The sequence below is a fragment of the Perissodus microlepis genome, chromosome 4 (genome assembly GCF_051167445.1).
Source record: "Perissodus microlepis isolate ML-2025 ecotype Zambia chromosome 4, ASM5116744v1, whole genome shotgun sequence".
NCBI classification, from domain to species: Eukaryota; Metazoa; Chordata; class Actinopteri; order Cichliformes; family Cichlidae; genus Perissodus; species Perissodus microlepis.
This window is the reverse complement of record NC_140464.1, coordinates 1,709,351-1,726,525: the sequence shown is the minus strand read 5'-3', so window position 1 is coordinate 1,726,525 and position 17,175 is coordinate 1,709,351. Positions and strand designations below refer to the sequence as shown.

General features: G+C 41.4%; 1 protein-coding gene across 1 annotated transcript; it reads left to right on the top strand.

Moving 5' to 3' along the window:
- The first annotated feature begins 1,323 nt into the window (after positions 1 to 1,323).
- On the top strand, positions 1,324 to 14,740 carry LOC146387953 (ceramide synthase-like). Its single transcript, XM_084924997.1, has 6 exons — positions 1,324 to 2,173; positions 2,810 to 2,893; positions 4,761 to 4,986; positions 6,191 to 6,286; positions 11,981 to 12,090; positions 13,525 to 14,740. Exons 1-6 carry the CDS (start codon positions 2,055 to 2,057, stop codon positions 13,760 to 13,762), a joined length of 873 nt encoding a protein of 290 aa, XP_084781123.1. The 5' UTR covers positions 1,324 to 2,054; the 3' UTR covers positions 13,763 to 14,740.
- The last annotated feature ends 2,435 nt before the right edge of the window (positions 14,741 to 17,175 follow it).

Genomic DNA, 17,175 nt, shown 5'->3' with positions numbered 1-17,175 from the left:
TTAGAGACATGTTGAGGTCACTGAGGACACATGTAAAACCTGCAGGACACCGTCCCTCGAGGCCTGGAGTTCCCTTCCCTGTTGTAATGTTTGGAGCAGTGTGTGTATAAATTTACAAAGTAGTCATGACCTGCTTCCTTCAGGTGGCGCCACAGAGGATCATCCACAAACCTCCCCTGAGGTCTCCCTCTTCATCCTCCACCCTCCCTCCTCTGCACATGCTCAGACCCTCCCTGACTGAGCTGTCCCTCTGATGGACTCATTTCTGGTCCTGTCCCTGCTGTCCACCATCTTCAGCTCGGCCTCCTCCGTCTCTGAACCACCCCAGCAGGTCTTTGAACCCTCCCTTCCCTCCTGCTGCTCTCCTCCTGTCATAGATCAGCTCTCACACTCGTCTCCACCTCTTTGGTGGCTGGTATTTAAACTCCTCCACCGTCCTCGCCTCCCTCTGATTCACACTCATTTATTCTGACCTGCTTCTACTGACTTTCTCCTCCTTTCACCTGCTCGCATTAATCATTAATAATATAAGAATTCATCTGTTGAAGTCACAGAAGTCTGGCAGTAAAATAAATCCTCTCATTTCTAGTTTCATGAACTTTACTCAGCGCCAACTATAAACTCCTTAAACGTGCTCGGCCTGTTGTGACCCAGTTATAGTTGAATAACTGAGGCTCGTATATCCATAATCATCACAAATCGACTAAAATAAGTAAAAGTTAAACATTCAGTCTCTTATCTGCTCCTTCAGACAAATATGGGCCAACTCAGGGAAACAGACTTTGAACTTTAACCTTTAGGCCGATACCACAGACCTGAAAGCTCCGCCCTCCTCTGCTTTACATCTACCTGCCCTGCACCGGTGTCTGTGTGCAAAAGGCTCCATGTTTTTCATCTGGAAACAGAGTCGTTCATGTAAAACTAAAGAGTTTGCATCAGATTGTTAAAAATGACTAAATGCTTCGTTATTCATGAAACGGTGATAACGGGAACGTGTTTGTAGTTCCTGTTGGAGCTTCTACAGTTGCAGCAGACGGATGTAAATATTTGTTCAGATTTGATTGGCTTCAGTTTGTGTGTGTCAGCAGTTTTAATACTGCAGTACTGATGGTTTTTAATGAAGTCAAATCATATGAATACTTCTTCACTGCTCGTTCAGCTGCTGCTGTTTGATTGATCTGCATCTGGTGTTTAAGAACTTCTCACATGAACATCACAAAATGAAGACACGTGCACACTTTCATTTATAATAATTGACTTTATTCATCTCCCTGTGAGAACACAACATGTAATTCAAGTGTAATTTCACTTTTTTCAGGCTAATGTCACATCGTTTTACTTCTAATGTAAAGAAAACTGTATTTCTTCATTATTATCTATAAAACAAAGTGATGTCCAAGCTTGTAGTTCAGTTTTAATTAGTTAATGATGATGAAAGCATCACATTCAGAAAATCTAACTTCTATGGAGAACTCAAAGTCTCAAAAGAAGAGAAGCAAACATTAAAATCCAAATTTATTTTTACTACAAAATGTGCAAAATAATTTAGTAATACTTTAATTCCTTTAAATTTCCATCCAGAGCGAGAGGCGGGGGTCCGTTCACACCTACAGGCACCAGTCAACCTGACCCCACTAACTGCAGGTGACTGTGGGAGGAACCCACACACCCACGCAGGTGGTGGGGTCAAACTCAGCCTTGACTTTTAATTTGAAATGTATGTTTATGTCCCTTGGTGCTCCTAGTTACTCTGAGCAGATTGCGAGGACTTTCCTGGAGATGAGGGCCCACCTGTGAATAAAGCGTTGCTCGTATTTCACACTGATTTGCAAATAATCAAATGACATGAATAACCTGGAGGGAACCTGCTTTCTGCTGAACCGGCCTGCAGATCCTCTCCCATCACCACACCTCTGACAGGTGGCAGCAGGAGGCTCCTCCCCCAAACCACTCCTACCAACCCATGCTCTCCTAACCTCCCACATCCACGGGAGCGGGAGAGTAAAGCCACACACACACACACACACGCGCACACTTCTGAGAAGTGTGTTGCCATGTGGGGCCTCGTGGCTGCCGGGTCCGTCTTCTTCCCAGGACTCTTCCTCCTGTCCAAACAGGCTCTCAAACAGCTGATGGGATGGAGCGAGGGGGACGCCGCTGTCGTGTCAACACGGTAGGAACACACACACTTCAGAGGACATCACTTTGTCTTTCTCTTAAATGCAGTTTGAATTACAGAGGATGACTTCCCCAGAAGTGAGTGAGTCCCACAGTCTTATCCTGACCTCAGTTTAACCTGGCAGGTTGTGAAACTGCTGCAGATGAACCAAGACTGTTTTTGTTTGCTGTCCCTCATCACTTTGTGTCTCTTTGTAGTTGTTTTTGTCTGTTTGTCTCTTTGTGTCGTGTCCCTTATTGTTTCTCAGTTGATCATTTTTTTGCCATCTTGTAGTTTTTTAAATCTGTCATTTTGTAGTTTCATCTCTTTTTGGTCTTTTTTTCTCTTTGTAGTTATTGTGTATCTGTAGTTGTATCTTTTGCACTGATTGTAACTGGTTTAATGACTTTACGTGTCCATGTGAGTATTTGTTTTACTTTCCAACAATAAGGAAGCTGTCACCTCAAACAGCTCCTCGCTGGAACCTTTGCATGCTTTATGAGACCTAAATGTGAAGCTTTTATTTTATTTAGTTCTTTTTTTGAAGATTTAGATGCATCAAGCAAACATACGACACATGTCCAGTTAAAGTTCAGCTGTTTGTTTCTCTTGTTTCAGCTGATTTGATTATTATCTTGTTTGTGCTCTCAGCCTGGTGTCATCCATCCAGTCCATCATGGCCTCCTCAGCCGGATGCATCATCATCGCGTCCTGCAGGGACGTCATCGAGGACCGGTGAGGACTCCTCTGGTTCTTATTGTCTCTTCATCATTTTACCTTCATACAATTAAACCTTCCCTCTTTGTGGTCCATTTATCAACAGTGTCATTGTTATGTATTCTTTTCTCATCAAAATTTTCTCCCAGATTATTTTGAATTTAGACATTTATTTTTATTTTAACATTCAGCTGAATTCTCCCAAAGAAAATTATTTTTTTATCCAGGAATAAAAATATATTTAAAGCTTTTTTCTGCTGCTGCATAGAAAAGGTAAAGCCCTCAGCCTCAGTGTGAGGATTCAGTATGAAGCAAAGCTCAGCCGATAATCTCATTAACAATCTGAGCCTAATGTGCAGCAGCAGCAGAGTTATTTCAGTCTGAGACTAATCCTGCACGCTGAGCATGATGGGAAATGAAACTCTGTCAAGGAGCAGAGGGACGACAGCGGAGCGCCGTGGTGATCAGCTGGTTTCTCATTTCCCAGTCAAAGTGGAGCAAAGGTTTGAATCTGAGTCTGAGCTGCATTTGCTTATCAAATCACAACACTCCACAAGCAGCAAGGAACTCTGGGAGTTCGTACACCTACAGCTCAGCAGCAAGTTCAGTTTAGAAAATACTTTTTTATCTCAAAAATAGGAAAGAAGGAAGCGTTTCAGTGCTTTACCACAGTAAAAGTATCCTAAAAACCTCCAATACACTTCTGACAATTCAGCATTCAGGCTCCTGCCTGCACAGCTGAGCTTTTCATCCACTCACACGTATCAGGAGTATCAGGAGTATCAAGGTGCTGCTGGTTGTCCATGCAGGGAGGAGGTCGGAGTGGACGGATGGAGCCACATAATGAATGTTGTTCTCCTTATTTCCATCACATCTCCTGTTGCTCCTGATGCTCATATTAAACATGACCATGAGCTCAGTGTATTGCAACAGTTGCTGTTGTAATGCAGTGTATCGCCACATGGCGGCGCCCCCATTTTGTTCTTCTTCGCAGTTTCTCTGTGATGGATTCTCCTGTGTGTACGTGGACTAGTGTGCTCTCAGGTAATGCGTGGTAGAGGTGGCACTTTTATTTTTGATACTTTAAATAAATGAGTACTTCTGGAAAGTCAGAAGCCGTTGCTGATTCGCTCTCCACCTGCACACCTCCGCGGCTGGCTTCATCTCCACCGCACGTTACAGTATGCACAGTAATGAAAAAAGCTCTTTTTTTCTAACTGTTGGATCAGTGTGATGTCACAAAGTTGGGATAATACAGAAGCCTCACCCACATGCTGTGTATGAGAGGCAGCCAATCAAAAGACAGGTCTCTCACAGGGAGGAAAAACTAGTTTCAGGATGACCTGAGAGGCTTCAGTGTGAGACAAAGAAGGATTACTTTTAAGTGTGATTCATGCAAAGCTGCTTTAGAAGACTCCAAGAAAGAAAATCTAGAGTTGGAAATAAGAAGAGAAGGACAGCTGAACACACAGGCGCAGTTTGTTTTAGACTCTGGGAGTCTAATCAGATCTAAATGATTGTTTTAATTATTCATCTGTGGACACCTGCTTAGAAGACGGAGGAAAAGGTGCCCAAAGAGGCTCAGACATTTTATGTCTGAACTGCAGCTTCTTCTACTTGCGTTTCAGTGTGACAGCGCCCACTAGTGGATGCCCATGCTTACTGCAGTAAAGGAAGTCGGGTGACAAAGTGTTGGAGCCATGAAGTGAGTGCAGGGAGGAGGCCCGGGTGGATGTATGGGTCAGATAACGTTAAACTGGAGCACAGGGTGGTGTCTTGGATGTTTCTGGCCTAAATGAACCTGATGTCTTAAATCTGAGATCAAAGTAATGATGCTGCTTCAGCCTCTCTCTCCTCCCTCTCTCCATCTCCTCTCTCTGCTCAGACATTGGCTGACTGATGCCTACATCTTATTTGCCACGCCTTACTTTGCCTACGACATCTACGCCATGTTTCTGTGTTACCGGCACAAGCTGCAGGTCAAAGGTCACGAGGAGGCGGGCCAAAGCGTTGGGTTGATGGGAGCCACTGTGATTGGTTACCTGCGCAGGGAGTTCCTCATGGTGCTGCACCACATCTTCATGGTGACCTTCTGCTTCCCCGCCTCTCTGGTAACTATGACAACAGCAAACACTGACAGTGACACATCCACCCTGATCATAGACTGTACACAAAGATGGACACCTTTGCATTTGTTCTCTGGGCGAGTCTTGCATGAATAGAAGTTTATGAGAAAATTAACCTTCAGCTCATCTGATGTCTGAGCTTAGCGAACACTTTCCTGATGAACTGATGGTGGCAGTCGCTGGTTTCAGGTCTTACTGAATAAAACATGGAGTCATTTTGGAGGTGAAAGTCCCAGGAAGTAGGGAAGGACTCAGCTTGTTGAGGTTCACACAAACTCTGAAGTGCCAAAAGCTGCAGCTCCTCTGACATCCACCGGAGGTCCCAGCGAGTGGCAATGAGTGCTACAAAAAACTTTAGTCTCAACAGATCATTTGCTCCTTTATAAAAACTGTTTAAAACGTATTAAGGCTTAAAGTTTAGGGGCGTGGCCTCTTTGGCTGTATCTGCAGCTAACTGAAGTCCCTGAACTGGACCTCTAGACCAGCGGTCCCCAACCTTTTTTGCGCCACGGACCGGTTTATGCCCGACAATATTTTGCACGGACCGGCCTTTAATGTGTCGCGGATAAATACAACAAAATAAAACTAGCACCGGTACCGAAAAAAAGAAGATTTATTCATAACACACGTGAAAAGACCCAGGAAAACCGAGTAAACGATAAAAGCGATAACAAAATAACGCTGAAAACCGATAAAAACCCTGAAAACCATACATTTCACACCTGAGCCTCAACTCTCGCGGCCCGGTACCGGTCCGAGGCCCGGGGGTTGGGGACCGCTGCTCTAGACCATGTTTAAGCTGTTGGGGCCTTTGGGAGCATTTTTAATGATCTGACTGAGAATACGTCTGCTGTGAGGCTGCTGTACTAACAGACCGTCTGAGGCTGAGCTCCAATTTAGGTGGAATTCTAAGATTTTATTCGGATGTAACTTGACTGTTATTGGCAAATATCTGTGTGATGCTCCCATACAGTTTATCATAACCAAGCTAGCTAGAATTAGCTGCTAACTTAGCGCTCTTGAGACCCTGTGGTCCAAATGTGATCACCTCCAAAATGCTAACACTGTGGGGTTTCCAGTGTTGAGGGTGACATCATGGTGGCTACATCCATCGTCTTTGTACAGTCTGTTATTATAGTAAAATATGTGTACATTAAATTCCAATTTCTCCTTCCTGTGTGTGTGTCAGCTGTGGAGGCAGGGTAAAGGTGATTACTTCCAGGGCGTCTTGTTTCTGGCTGAGCTCAGCACCCCGTCCGTCTCTCTGGGGAAAGTCCTGATCCAGGTAATCCACCTCCCTCCAACCTTTTACTTGTGTGTGTGTCTGTGTGTGCACGTTTAGACATCTTTGTGAGTTGTCTACTATACTTATGGGGCCCAAAACCAGTCCCCACGAGTTTGAAGACATTTTTGATGCTCAAAATGTGGTTTTAGTGTCAGGGTTACAGTTAGTTATGGTTAGGCTTTCATCTTTGATGGTTAGAGTACACGGCTAGTCAATGAAATGTCCTGATATGAGATTAGATAGAACTTTATTAATCCCTCGGGTGGGTTCCTCCAGGAAATTAAGTCAATGAATGAAATTGGCGAATGGTGGCTCGTGTTTGAGTGATTCAATTTCAATTCAATTCAATTTTATTTATATAGCGCCAAATCACAACAAAAGTCGCCTCAAGGCGCTTCATAGATACAGAGAAAAACCCAACAATCATATGACCCCCTATGAGCAAGCACTTTGGCGACAGTGGGAAGGAAAAACTCCCTTTTAACAGGAAGAAACCTCCGGCAGAACCAGGCTCAGGGAGGGGCGGCCATCTGCTGCGACCGGTTGGGGTGAGAGAGGGAAGACAGGATAAAAGACATGCTGTGGAAGAGAGACAGAGGTTAATAACAGATATGATTCAATGCAGAGAGGTCTGTTAACACATAGTGAGTGAGAAAGGTGACTGGAAAGGAAAAACTCAATGCATCATGGGAATCCCCCGGCAGCCTACGTCTATTGCAGCATAACTAAGGGAGGATTCAGGGTCACCTGGTCCAGCCCTAACTATATGCTTTAGCAAAAAGGAAAGTTTTAAGCCTAATCTTGAAAGTAGAGATAGTTTCTGTCTCCCGAATCCAAACTGGAAGCTGGTTCCACAGAAGAGGGGCCTGAAAACTGAAGGCTCTGCCTCCCATTCTACTTTTAAATACTCTAGGAACAACAAGTAGGCCTGCAGAGCGAGAGCGAAGTGCTCTAATAGGGTGATATGGTACTACAAGGTCATTAAGATAAGATGGGGCCTGATTATTTAAGACCTTGTATGTGAGGAGCAGGATTTTGAATTCAATTCTGGATTTAACAGGAAGCCAATGAAGGGAAGCCAAAACAGGAGAAATATGCTCTCTCCTTCTAGTCCCTGTCAGTACTCTTGCTGCAGCATTTTGGATTAGCTGAAGGCTTTTCAGTGAGTTTTTTGGACATCCTGATAATAATGAATTGCAGTCGTCCAGCCTGGAAGTAATAAATGCATGAACTAGTTTTTCAGCGTCACTCTGAGACAGGATATTTCTAATTTTAGAGATATTGCGCAAATGGAAGAAAGCAGTCTTACATATTTGTTTAATATGTGCGTTGAAGGACATGTCCTGGTCAAAAATGACTCCAAGGTTCCTCACAGCGTTACTGGAGGCCAAGGTAATGCCATCCAGAGTATGAATCTGCTTAGATACCATATTTCTAAGATTTTCAGGGCCGAGTACAATAACCTCAGTTTTATCTGAATTAAGAAGCAGAAAGTTAGCGGCCATCCAGGTCTTTATGTCTTTAAGACATTCCTGCAGTTTAACTAATTGGTGTGTGTTATCTGGCTTCATGGACAGATAGAGCTGGGTGTCATCTGCATAGCAGTGAAAATGTATGCTATGTCTTCTAATGATGCTGCCTAAGGGAAGCATGTATAATGTAAACAGAATTGGTCCTAGCACTGAACCCTGTGGAACTCCATAATTAACCTCAGTGTGTGAAGAGGACTCTCCATTTACATGCACAAATTGGAGTCTATTAGATAGATATGATACAAACCACTGCAGTGCAGTACCTGTAATACCTACAGCATGTTCTAATCGCTCTAATAGGATATTATGGTCGACAGTATCGAACGCTGCACTGAGGTCTAGCAGGACAAGCACAGAGATGAGTCCACTGTCAGAGGCCATAAGAAGATCATTTGTAACCTTCACTAAAGCTGTTTCTGTGCTGTGATGAGCTCTGAAACCTGACTGAAACTCTTCAAATAAACCATTCCTCTGCAGATGATCTGTTAGCTGTTTGACAACTACTCTTTCAAGGATTTTTGATATGAAAGGAAGGTTGGAGATTGGCCTATAATTAGCTAAGACTGCTGGGTCTAGAGATGGCTTTTTGAGTAAAGGTTTAACCACAGCCAGCTTGAAGGCCTGTGGTACATAGCCGACCATTAGAGATAGGTTGATCATATTTAAGATCGAAGAATTAATCAATGGCAGGACTTCTTTGAGCAGTTTTGTAGGAATGGGGTCTAAAAGACACGTTGATGGTTTGGAGGAAGTAATTATTGAAGTTAACTCAGAAAGATCAATTGGAGAAAAAGAGTCTAACTTAACATCAATGGTACTAAGAGTAGCTGTAGATAATATTACATCTGTGGGATGATTACTGGTAATTTTTTCTCTAATGATAAAAATTTTATTTGTGAAGAAGTTCATGAAGTCATTACTAGTTAACGTTAAAGGGATGGTTGGCTCAACAGAGCTCTGACTCTTTGTCAGCCTGGCTACAGTGCTGAAGAGAAACCTGGGGTTGTTCTTATTTTCTTCAATCAGTGATGAATAGTAAGATGTTCTGGCTTTGCGGAGGGCTTTCTTATAAAGCAGCAAACTATTTCTCCAGGCTAAATGATGATCCTCTAAATTTGTGACACGCCATTTCCTCTCCAGATTACGAGTCATCTGCTTTAGGGTACGTGTTTGAGAATTATACCACGGAGTCAGGTACTTCTGATTAGAGACCTTAGTTTTCACTGGAGCTACAGTATCCAGAGTCGTACGTAGTGAGGAGGTGAAATTATTAACAAGATAATCAACCTCTGTTGGGGTAGCGTTCAGATAGCTGCTCTGCTCTGTGTTGGTACAGGGCATTGAAGATGATAACAGTGGGTGGATTATATTCTTAAACTTAGTTACAGCGCTTTCAGAAAGACATCTACTTTGATAAAATCTACTCTCCACCGCTGTGTAATCAATTATTGTAAATGTAAATGTTATCAGGAAATGATCAGCAGATGGTTGCCATCATCGTGCTGCAGTGGCTGCTTGAGCATTTCTTTAGTTTAGTCACTTGTATATCATTTGTTCTCAGCACTTTTTGGTGTCCTTCCATTCTCCTTTTTTCTTTCGTCTCTCTACCTCCACACTGGACTATCCATCCATCCATTCTCGTCCGCTTGTCATTCTCAGGGCCGCGGGGGGGGCTGAGCCTATCCCAGCTGTTTGTAGAGGCAGGGTACACCCTGGACAGGTTGCCAGTCTACACTGGACTATTCATTTCAATTTAATTTCATTTATATAGCACCAAATCACAACAGCAGCCGTCTCAGGGTGCTTTAGGGTAAAGACCCAACAATCATATGACCCCCTATGAGCAAGCACTTTGGGAAGGAAACACTCTCTTTCAACAGGAAGAAACCTCCAGCAGAACCAGGCTGATTTTTTATTCATTAAATAATTAACTCATTGATTCATTAATCTACGTTTTAGTTAAATGACAGACTTTTACAAATCATCACTCAGTCAGTGTGTCGGGTTATAACTGGGGGCGTTGCTGTGATGGCGCTTCGTCCTCACCCTGACAGTGACCATAAACCCCGTTTGGTTCCTTCACATTTGGAGTGCTGAGCAAAGTATTTGTTTTCTAAGTATAGAAGTTCAAGGATGAGGATGTTTTATATTTCTCTCTGTTCTGCAGCACGGCTATTAAAATCCTGAGCATGTGTAGTGTAACGTCTCGCTGACCCACTTCAGAAACAGATTTGAGTTTATTCTGGATTATATAATCTCTGTCCTGGCACCAAATGTGTAATAATCTAAACACTAAATTGATCCACTGCTTTTTTAAATGCATATGCCTCCATCCACCGTCTCTGTCAGCAGCATGAGTCTGCTGATGTTTAGATTGATTCTGGGGAAACCTGAGGGGGAACTATAATCTATAATCTCCATAATTTCTAACATCAGGAAAAGCTGAGCACTGTGCTTTCTCTGCACATGCTCATTGGGACTCTCTCCACGCTTGTGGAGCAGATAATTTAAAATTGATTTGGGATAAAATAGTCTCTTTTTTTCTTTTCTTTTTTAAAGTAAAGCATTTTTATTCTGTCGTCTACACTTTAAGCTCCTAGGACCATATATGGGGACGTCACATTTTGGGTTATTTAGACCAAAATACAGAATTTGTCTCTACAAGGGCCTGATGTCCACCTATGAGGACATCATACTGCCACCATTCTATCAAAATTTAAAACAAATCTCCTCATACATGGATCTCAGTTTTCTCAGAAACAAAAATCAGGTAAAAAATCAAATCAAATCTGGTAATTCTTTGTTTTTACATCATCAGGTCCCAATCAGCCCAAATATCACAGAGAAATTACAAAAGCATGCCATGAAAGAGTTCAGGTCTTAGGGGGTTAAATAACTGCAGCTTTAAACTGAAACCATTTTCATTTTTCAATATAAAATGTAAATACTGTCGTTTCCAGCTCGCTGCTGTTGGCAAACCAACATATTCTAATAACGTGCTGGACAACACATCAGTTTTTTCACCGTGAAAATACACAAAACACACTGTGGTTATTCACACAGTACTCGTATCTTTAATTCTATTTTACAGATTTCTAATCGTTTGTGTTCTATCATCTGTGCATATAGACTTTAAAAAGCTCACATTTAATAAAGTACACTGGTTTGATAAAAGCTCTGACTTCTAAAATCATTTCAAGCACATACAGAATGTTAAGTATTAGATCAGCAGTTACATAATTACTTAAAGATGTTTCTGGTTTTATTTCTGCAGCCATAACTCTGACTCAGTGTTGCCAACTCCTCAGTAAGGAAAATCGCTATTGGTTGTCCTAAAAGTCGCTAGAAGTCGCCAAATGACGTCATCGCCTAATTTGCGTAATTGGTCATGCTAATCTAATTGTAACCTACGTTGTTGGAGAGAGAAATAACATCGTGGAAGAGACATAAAGTGAGTAAAAAACGTCCTAAATGCATTTAGAGTTTATTTAGAACTACAAATTAAATTTCTTTTAGCAATTATTGTTTTTTAATGTCACAATTCCAACCCTGCTCCTTTATCCGGGCCTGGACCGGCAAAAGTGACCCGAAACTGGCACTCTGGTGGAGTTACTTTGTGTGTGTGTGTTTATAAGTAGTTTTAAACCTTGTGATCCACAAAACAGCATAACAGTAAAGGAAGAACTGACTGCGTTACAGTCAGTGCGGGAGCAGCGGCTTCGCTCATGCGCGATTCATTTGCCTTTTGGACGCACAGGTGTGAACGTCTCCTGCCCTGATAGCAGCGGGGGAGGACTATCCTCCGCCTGGGAGCGCTTTGGCACGGGTGAGGTGCCCACCGCAGCACCGCTGCTTGTTGAGAGTAAGAGCCATACGCGTTTTCACGTCAAAAAATCGTCATAAATAAGTCTCCAATAATAGCAGAAAAAGTCGCCAGATTTGTCGCTAGTCGCTTTTTAGAAAAAAAGTCGCTAAGGGGTCTGAAAACTCGCTAAATATAGCGACAAAGTCGCTAAGTTGGCAACACGGCTCTGACTGAAACATTTCCACCTTTAATCAGCGCTCCGTCTGCACGTTTGACGTCTCCTGTCATTATTTATTAAAATGAATGATTTGTTTTCTGTCTCGTTTCTCTTCATGATGATGATGATGATGTCTTCAGTATAAGAAGCAGCACACGCTGCTGCACAAAGTGAACGGCGTCGTCATGCTGCTCACCTTCTTCGGTTGTCGGGTCTTACTCTTTCCCTACCTGTACTACGCCTACGGCAGGTAAGCCACGCCCACCTCTGCTTTTGTAATAATGATCAAAAACAACACTGATTATCTGCAAACACAAAACCCCCCAAAATGAATCAATATTTGTTTAATCATTTTCCTCTTTGTCTTTTAAAACAACACAAACACAAACAAACAAACCAAAATATTTCTTGGCCATTTATTGAGTTATTGTGGAAAAGATGATCCAGCATTACAGATCTATAAGGATTTATATCTCATTTAGTTATCAGTTAATTTAAAGGTGGACGTGGTTTGTGTGTGTGTCAGTGTTCAGTGAAAAACAGGTTTCACAAAAAAACTGACGTTAAACACCAACACGACCCACGTTTGCTTCATTTAAGAGGCTGAGCTGAGCATAACTTTATCTTTTATTTTGTGTTATAAAACCAAACTATGTAGCAAATCAAATTAAATGAGTTCGACTTAATTTTAAGATATTTGTAAAATTCAACATAATCAAATAAAAAATGAGCCCGTTTACTCTGAGCTGAGGGCGCGTGACCCGTACACGCACAGACACGGGAACAGCTGAGCAGGAAAACTGTGAGTCACGAACACGTTACACTGATCTCACACACACAGCTGGTCACACAGTAAGTACAGTTACAGGGTTCGACATCGGGCCCAAAGGACACGTAGTTCAGTGCAAGTACGTAAAAACTTGTAGCCACAACATCCGCAGCATGACGGTTAAAGAAGAATGATTCTGATCTTTCATCTTTGTGAACGAGAATCTTCTGACTCCTCAGAAACATCCAGAACGCTGTGTGACTGTCAATCAGACAAACTGATGATTCTTCTGTCGTGAGAAGTTAAGATGATTTACACTTTTTAGCTGCTTTTTTCTCTGAAGGTTAAAAATATCAGAGTACTTATTTTATTTTTCTTTAAATGTCTAACTTATATTTCAGTTTGGCTCACCTCAAAAAACCAATAATATCTGTTTTCTATCCAGTTATAAATCTTATAAATGATCAAATCTTCCAAATAACTTTGAAATTTACAGATTATATTTTTATGTAAAACTTTTTTCCCGCTTGTCTTCGACTCATTTGACTTTATGTAGAAAACTTAAACATGTTTTAAGACGATTCATTGTCACGTGTTCACACTGCAGAGAAACTGAACTCTACTTCATTGACTTTTGCGTTTGAACTGACTTCGAGTTGTTCATGAATGTCTGAGCCACATCTCATCGCAGCTTTGCATGATTCGGAGTTCAGACTAACTTTTGGAAGCTCAGAGATATAAGGCCGCTGCTATAAAACTCCATGATGACCTGACACAACCAGAAACATTCAAAATAGTTCTTGATGTTTTACAATTTTAAGTATTCGTCTTCGACATGAAGGAATGTTTGATAAAAAAAAAGTATTAAAATGTCAGTGTAACTTTGATCACAGCGCCCCCTGCCTTGTGTTTCAGGTATGCATCGATGCCGATGTACCGGGTGCCCCTGGTGGCCCCATGGCAGTGTAACCTGGGGACGGCCCTGCTCTGGCCTCTTCAGCTTTACTGGTTCACGCTGATCTGCAGAGGAGCTCTGCGCCTGTTCACCAAACGCTCAAATTCACCACCTGCGATTCTTAAAGCCGACGGCAATGTGGGCCCAGCTAACAGCTGCACAACCAATCAGACAGCTGGTGGAGGAGGAGGAGAGTAATTTAATCCGATCAGTGACGTCTGCCTTCAGAGCCAATCAGATTACCAGGGGGGCGGTGACTGTTACAAACAGATGAGTGTTTCTTCTTGTTTATGGTAAAAGTTCCAAGGACTGAACGTAGTGACAGAAAAGCTTACAGACGCAGATCCATTATTAAATGGAAAAAGGAGGAAATGAACATTAGAAGTGTCAACAAGTTTAATCAGAAGGGAGACGACGGCTGTTTGTAGTAAAACCACACAAGAAGAATCAGGATTTACTGATCACACTGACGTTTACGAGATCATACGAGGAGCAAACCTGTACCCGACCTGTAAGGACAAAAGATCAAACTATATATAAAAAGGTAGAAATGGTTTGTGTGAAGATGATGATAATCGGTTTAAAGGGAACAGAGAAATCATCCTCTAAGATTAGCTTCATTTTAAGGAGTCCCACAGGGATCAACATCAGGCCCACTGTTATTCACTCTGCACAAGCTGCAGTTAGTCTCCAACGTTCTGCAATAGTCACAATTTTGTTCTATTTGGTTGTGCTCATTTTAATCTCTAATAACCAGTTTTCTACAGTTCAAGAGCTTTTATATTGTGCACACGTGTAACAAAAAAGTAGATGCTATTGAGAAGCAACTTTTCTTAAACATTGAAAACAGTTTTGATTGTGTGATTATATCATCTCTGATAAAGGAGTCCCACAGGGATCAACATTAGGCCCCCTGTTATTCACTCTGCACATGAACTCAGTTTATTAACTGTATTGATCATGTCAGGATCCAATCTGCTAACCACTGATTAAGAATATATTAAGGAATCAAAGTATTACATATTTATCAAACAGGTTATTGAACATTATTTTGGGGGACTATTAAATAGCATATTTGTAGGTGCAGAGGAGTAGACATTCAGCCTGTGGTCACACTGTGAGCTACACTGGCCCTCCATATATTCGTTAAGTCAAGTTCATTAAAGTTTGTAGTGGTTCTATAATAGGTGCCTTAGTTTTTCCACTGTTTCCAACAGTCCAGCTTCATTCTGCAAAGTCAGTTTTGAAGCTGATGATAGCTCTTCCTTTTCCCCCCACGAGCACAACAGAGCCTGCGTTGATATCCAACATCAAAGCTATTCAAGTGTCTACAGTCGCCTTCACCTCTGTGTCACTTTTACCTGAAGAAAGGACTTCTTACTCCTGCGTTCAACATCATCTGCACTGTTTATGCTGACAATACCATCTTGAGGATTCACGACTTCAATAACATTTTGACCAGTGTGTGTTTAACAGTGCCGAGGCCTTTTAATAAACAACAACAACCACAGGCCTGTATGTTTATTTGTTTTCTGATCCACACTCATGTGACTCAGTTTCACGTCGGCTCGTTTGAATCTTGTGTCTGATTTTTTTTTGCAGCATATAGTTTATTCTCATGTCTTTCTACAAAATACATGTTGATCAAAGATCTTCCTGAATTAATAAATTTGACTTAAAACTGAATATTTGACTGATATCTGAGGATGACAACTGCTTTTTAAAATGAATTTATTAATTTATTGTTTATAGACAAATCTCATTAAGAACATCTGAATGTCCATCAGGATTTACTAAATCAGACTCATTTCTTTAACAAAGTTCATTTCTGTAAATAAACTTTTGTAAAGGTCACAGGTTGAAGTTACCTGTACAGGTGTTTTGTGCTGTTTTCTTCAGACTTAAGGAAGTTTGGGAATTATAGTTTTCTGTTTCAATTTTAAATTTAATGTCATTAAACAAGATGAAATATTCACTATAGGATTATACATGCTAATCATAAAGAAAAGCACATCTCAGGTTTGTTTTAATCACCAAACTTAGAAATAAATAAATAAATAATATATTAATAATATATAAAATGAAATTGGAATTACTCGTCTTTATTTCTGAGTCAGTTTTGTTTAATACATCCTGATAAAAGTCTCGTTGTAGTTATGTCATCATCACCAGTTTGCGTCTCTCTGTGGTTATTCTGACGTCTTTGTCGTCCTTTGGACAATTCACGTCTTCTCAGTTTGTCTCTTGTCATCTTGAGTCTTAGTTGTTTGCATTTCACTAGGATCTGTTTGTGCCTCTTCAGTTGTTTTGTCTTTCTTTGCAGCTGTTTGCTGTTATTTTTCATCTTTTTATGATCATTTTTGCAGCTTTATCTCGTCTCTGATGTAAGTTTGTATCTATTTCTGTCGTTTGTGTCTTTTATTTTTTTCAGGCCTTCAGCCTGTTTTTTCCCCACTCGTTCATTTGGAGCTTCGTTTTAGTTGTTTGGTTTGTCACTTTAATTGTTTCACATCCTCTGAAGTTTTCTTTGTGGCAGATTTTTCTCCTCGTGATCTTTTTGATTCTCTCGTCATCTTTTCCTGCTTTTGTATTTGTTTCGTTGGTTCTTAGTGTTGTTACTTTAGGTTGGAGCATTCGCTTTCTGCTGCTTCTCTCAAATCTTGGCAGATGAAGTAGAAACATGTTCTTAGACAAACTAACTGTACTTCGTTTTCTTTTTAACGTAAGAGCAGCAGTCCTGTTCGTGACGCCCCGTTTACTTGACGTGGACACAAACCTGCGTGTGAAGACTTTGCTTGACATAAGCTTCACTGGATTCAGCCTTGGTGAGCGCTCACACACAGGAATCATTGTAACACAGCCTCCTTTGTGTTACAAATGTAAACATTTCAGCTCGCGGCTTGAGCTTCAAATACCATTAAAGTAAAATGACTCATTAGGCAGCGTGGATTATTATTGGATCATATTTGCTGATTAATCAGTGGATTTCACTCTAATGATCTGGATGAGTCGTGCACCACTCGGAGAATCATTCAGCTTCATAAGAAATAAAGTGGTGTGGAGTACAAGTCACATATTTAAATGCAGAAATACAGTTGAGTAGAATTAGAGCATAACATAGAAGTACTTCAATAAAGTCCATTAAACTCGAGTAAATGTACTCAGTTACACTCCACCACTGCTCTGAGATTATCGGGACTAACGGCTTCGCTAATCTGGGGCCTCGGTTCATGCGTGATGCGGAAACTTCAGCTTTAGTCAGACTGATGTGAGGATGCAGGTTCGATCGAAGGAGCAGGAAGTGACGAAATACAACATGTCACATGACCAGACTCACGGGAGCATCAGTCGCTCCACGGTCGGAGGAGACATGAGCTCACAGGACAAAGACACATCACAGTGGGGCAGGTGGGTGCAATGACATTTACAGGCAGCAGGTGGCAGCGTCTTACTTCAGGTTAGCAGACGGCATTTGCTAGATTTAATCTGCAGATTATTTTAAAGTAATAACATTAATAACTGTCCACAGGTTTCATTTACCAGCGTAATTATTTTAACCTAAACACAGAAAATGAGGATTTCTCTTCTTATAACCAGCAGCTGTATTTTCC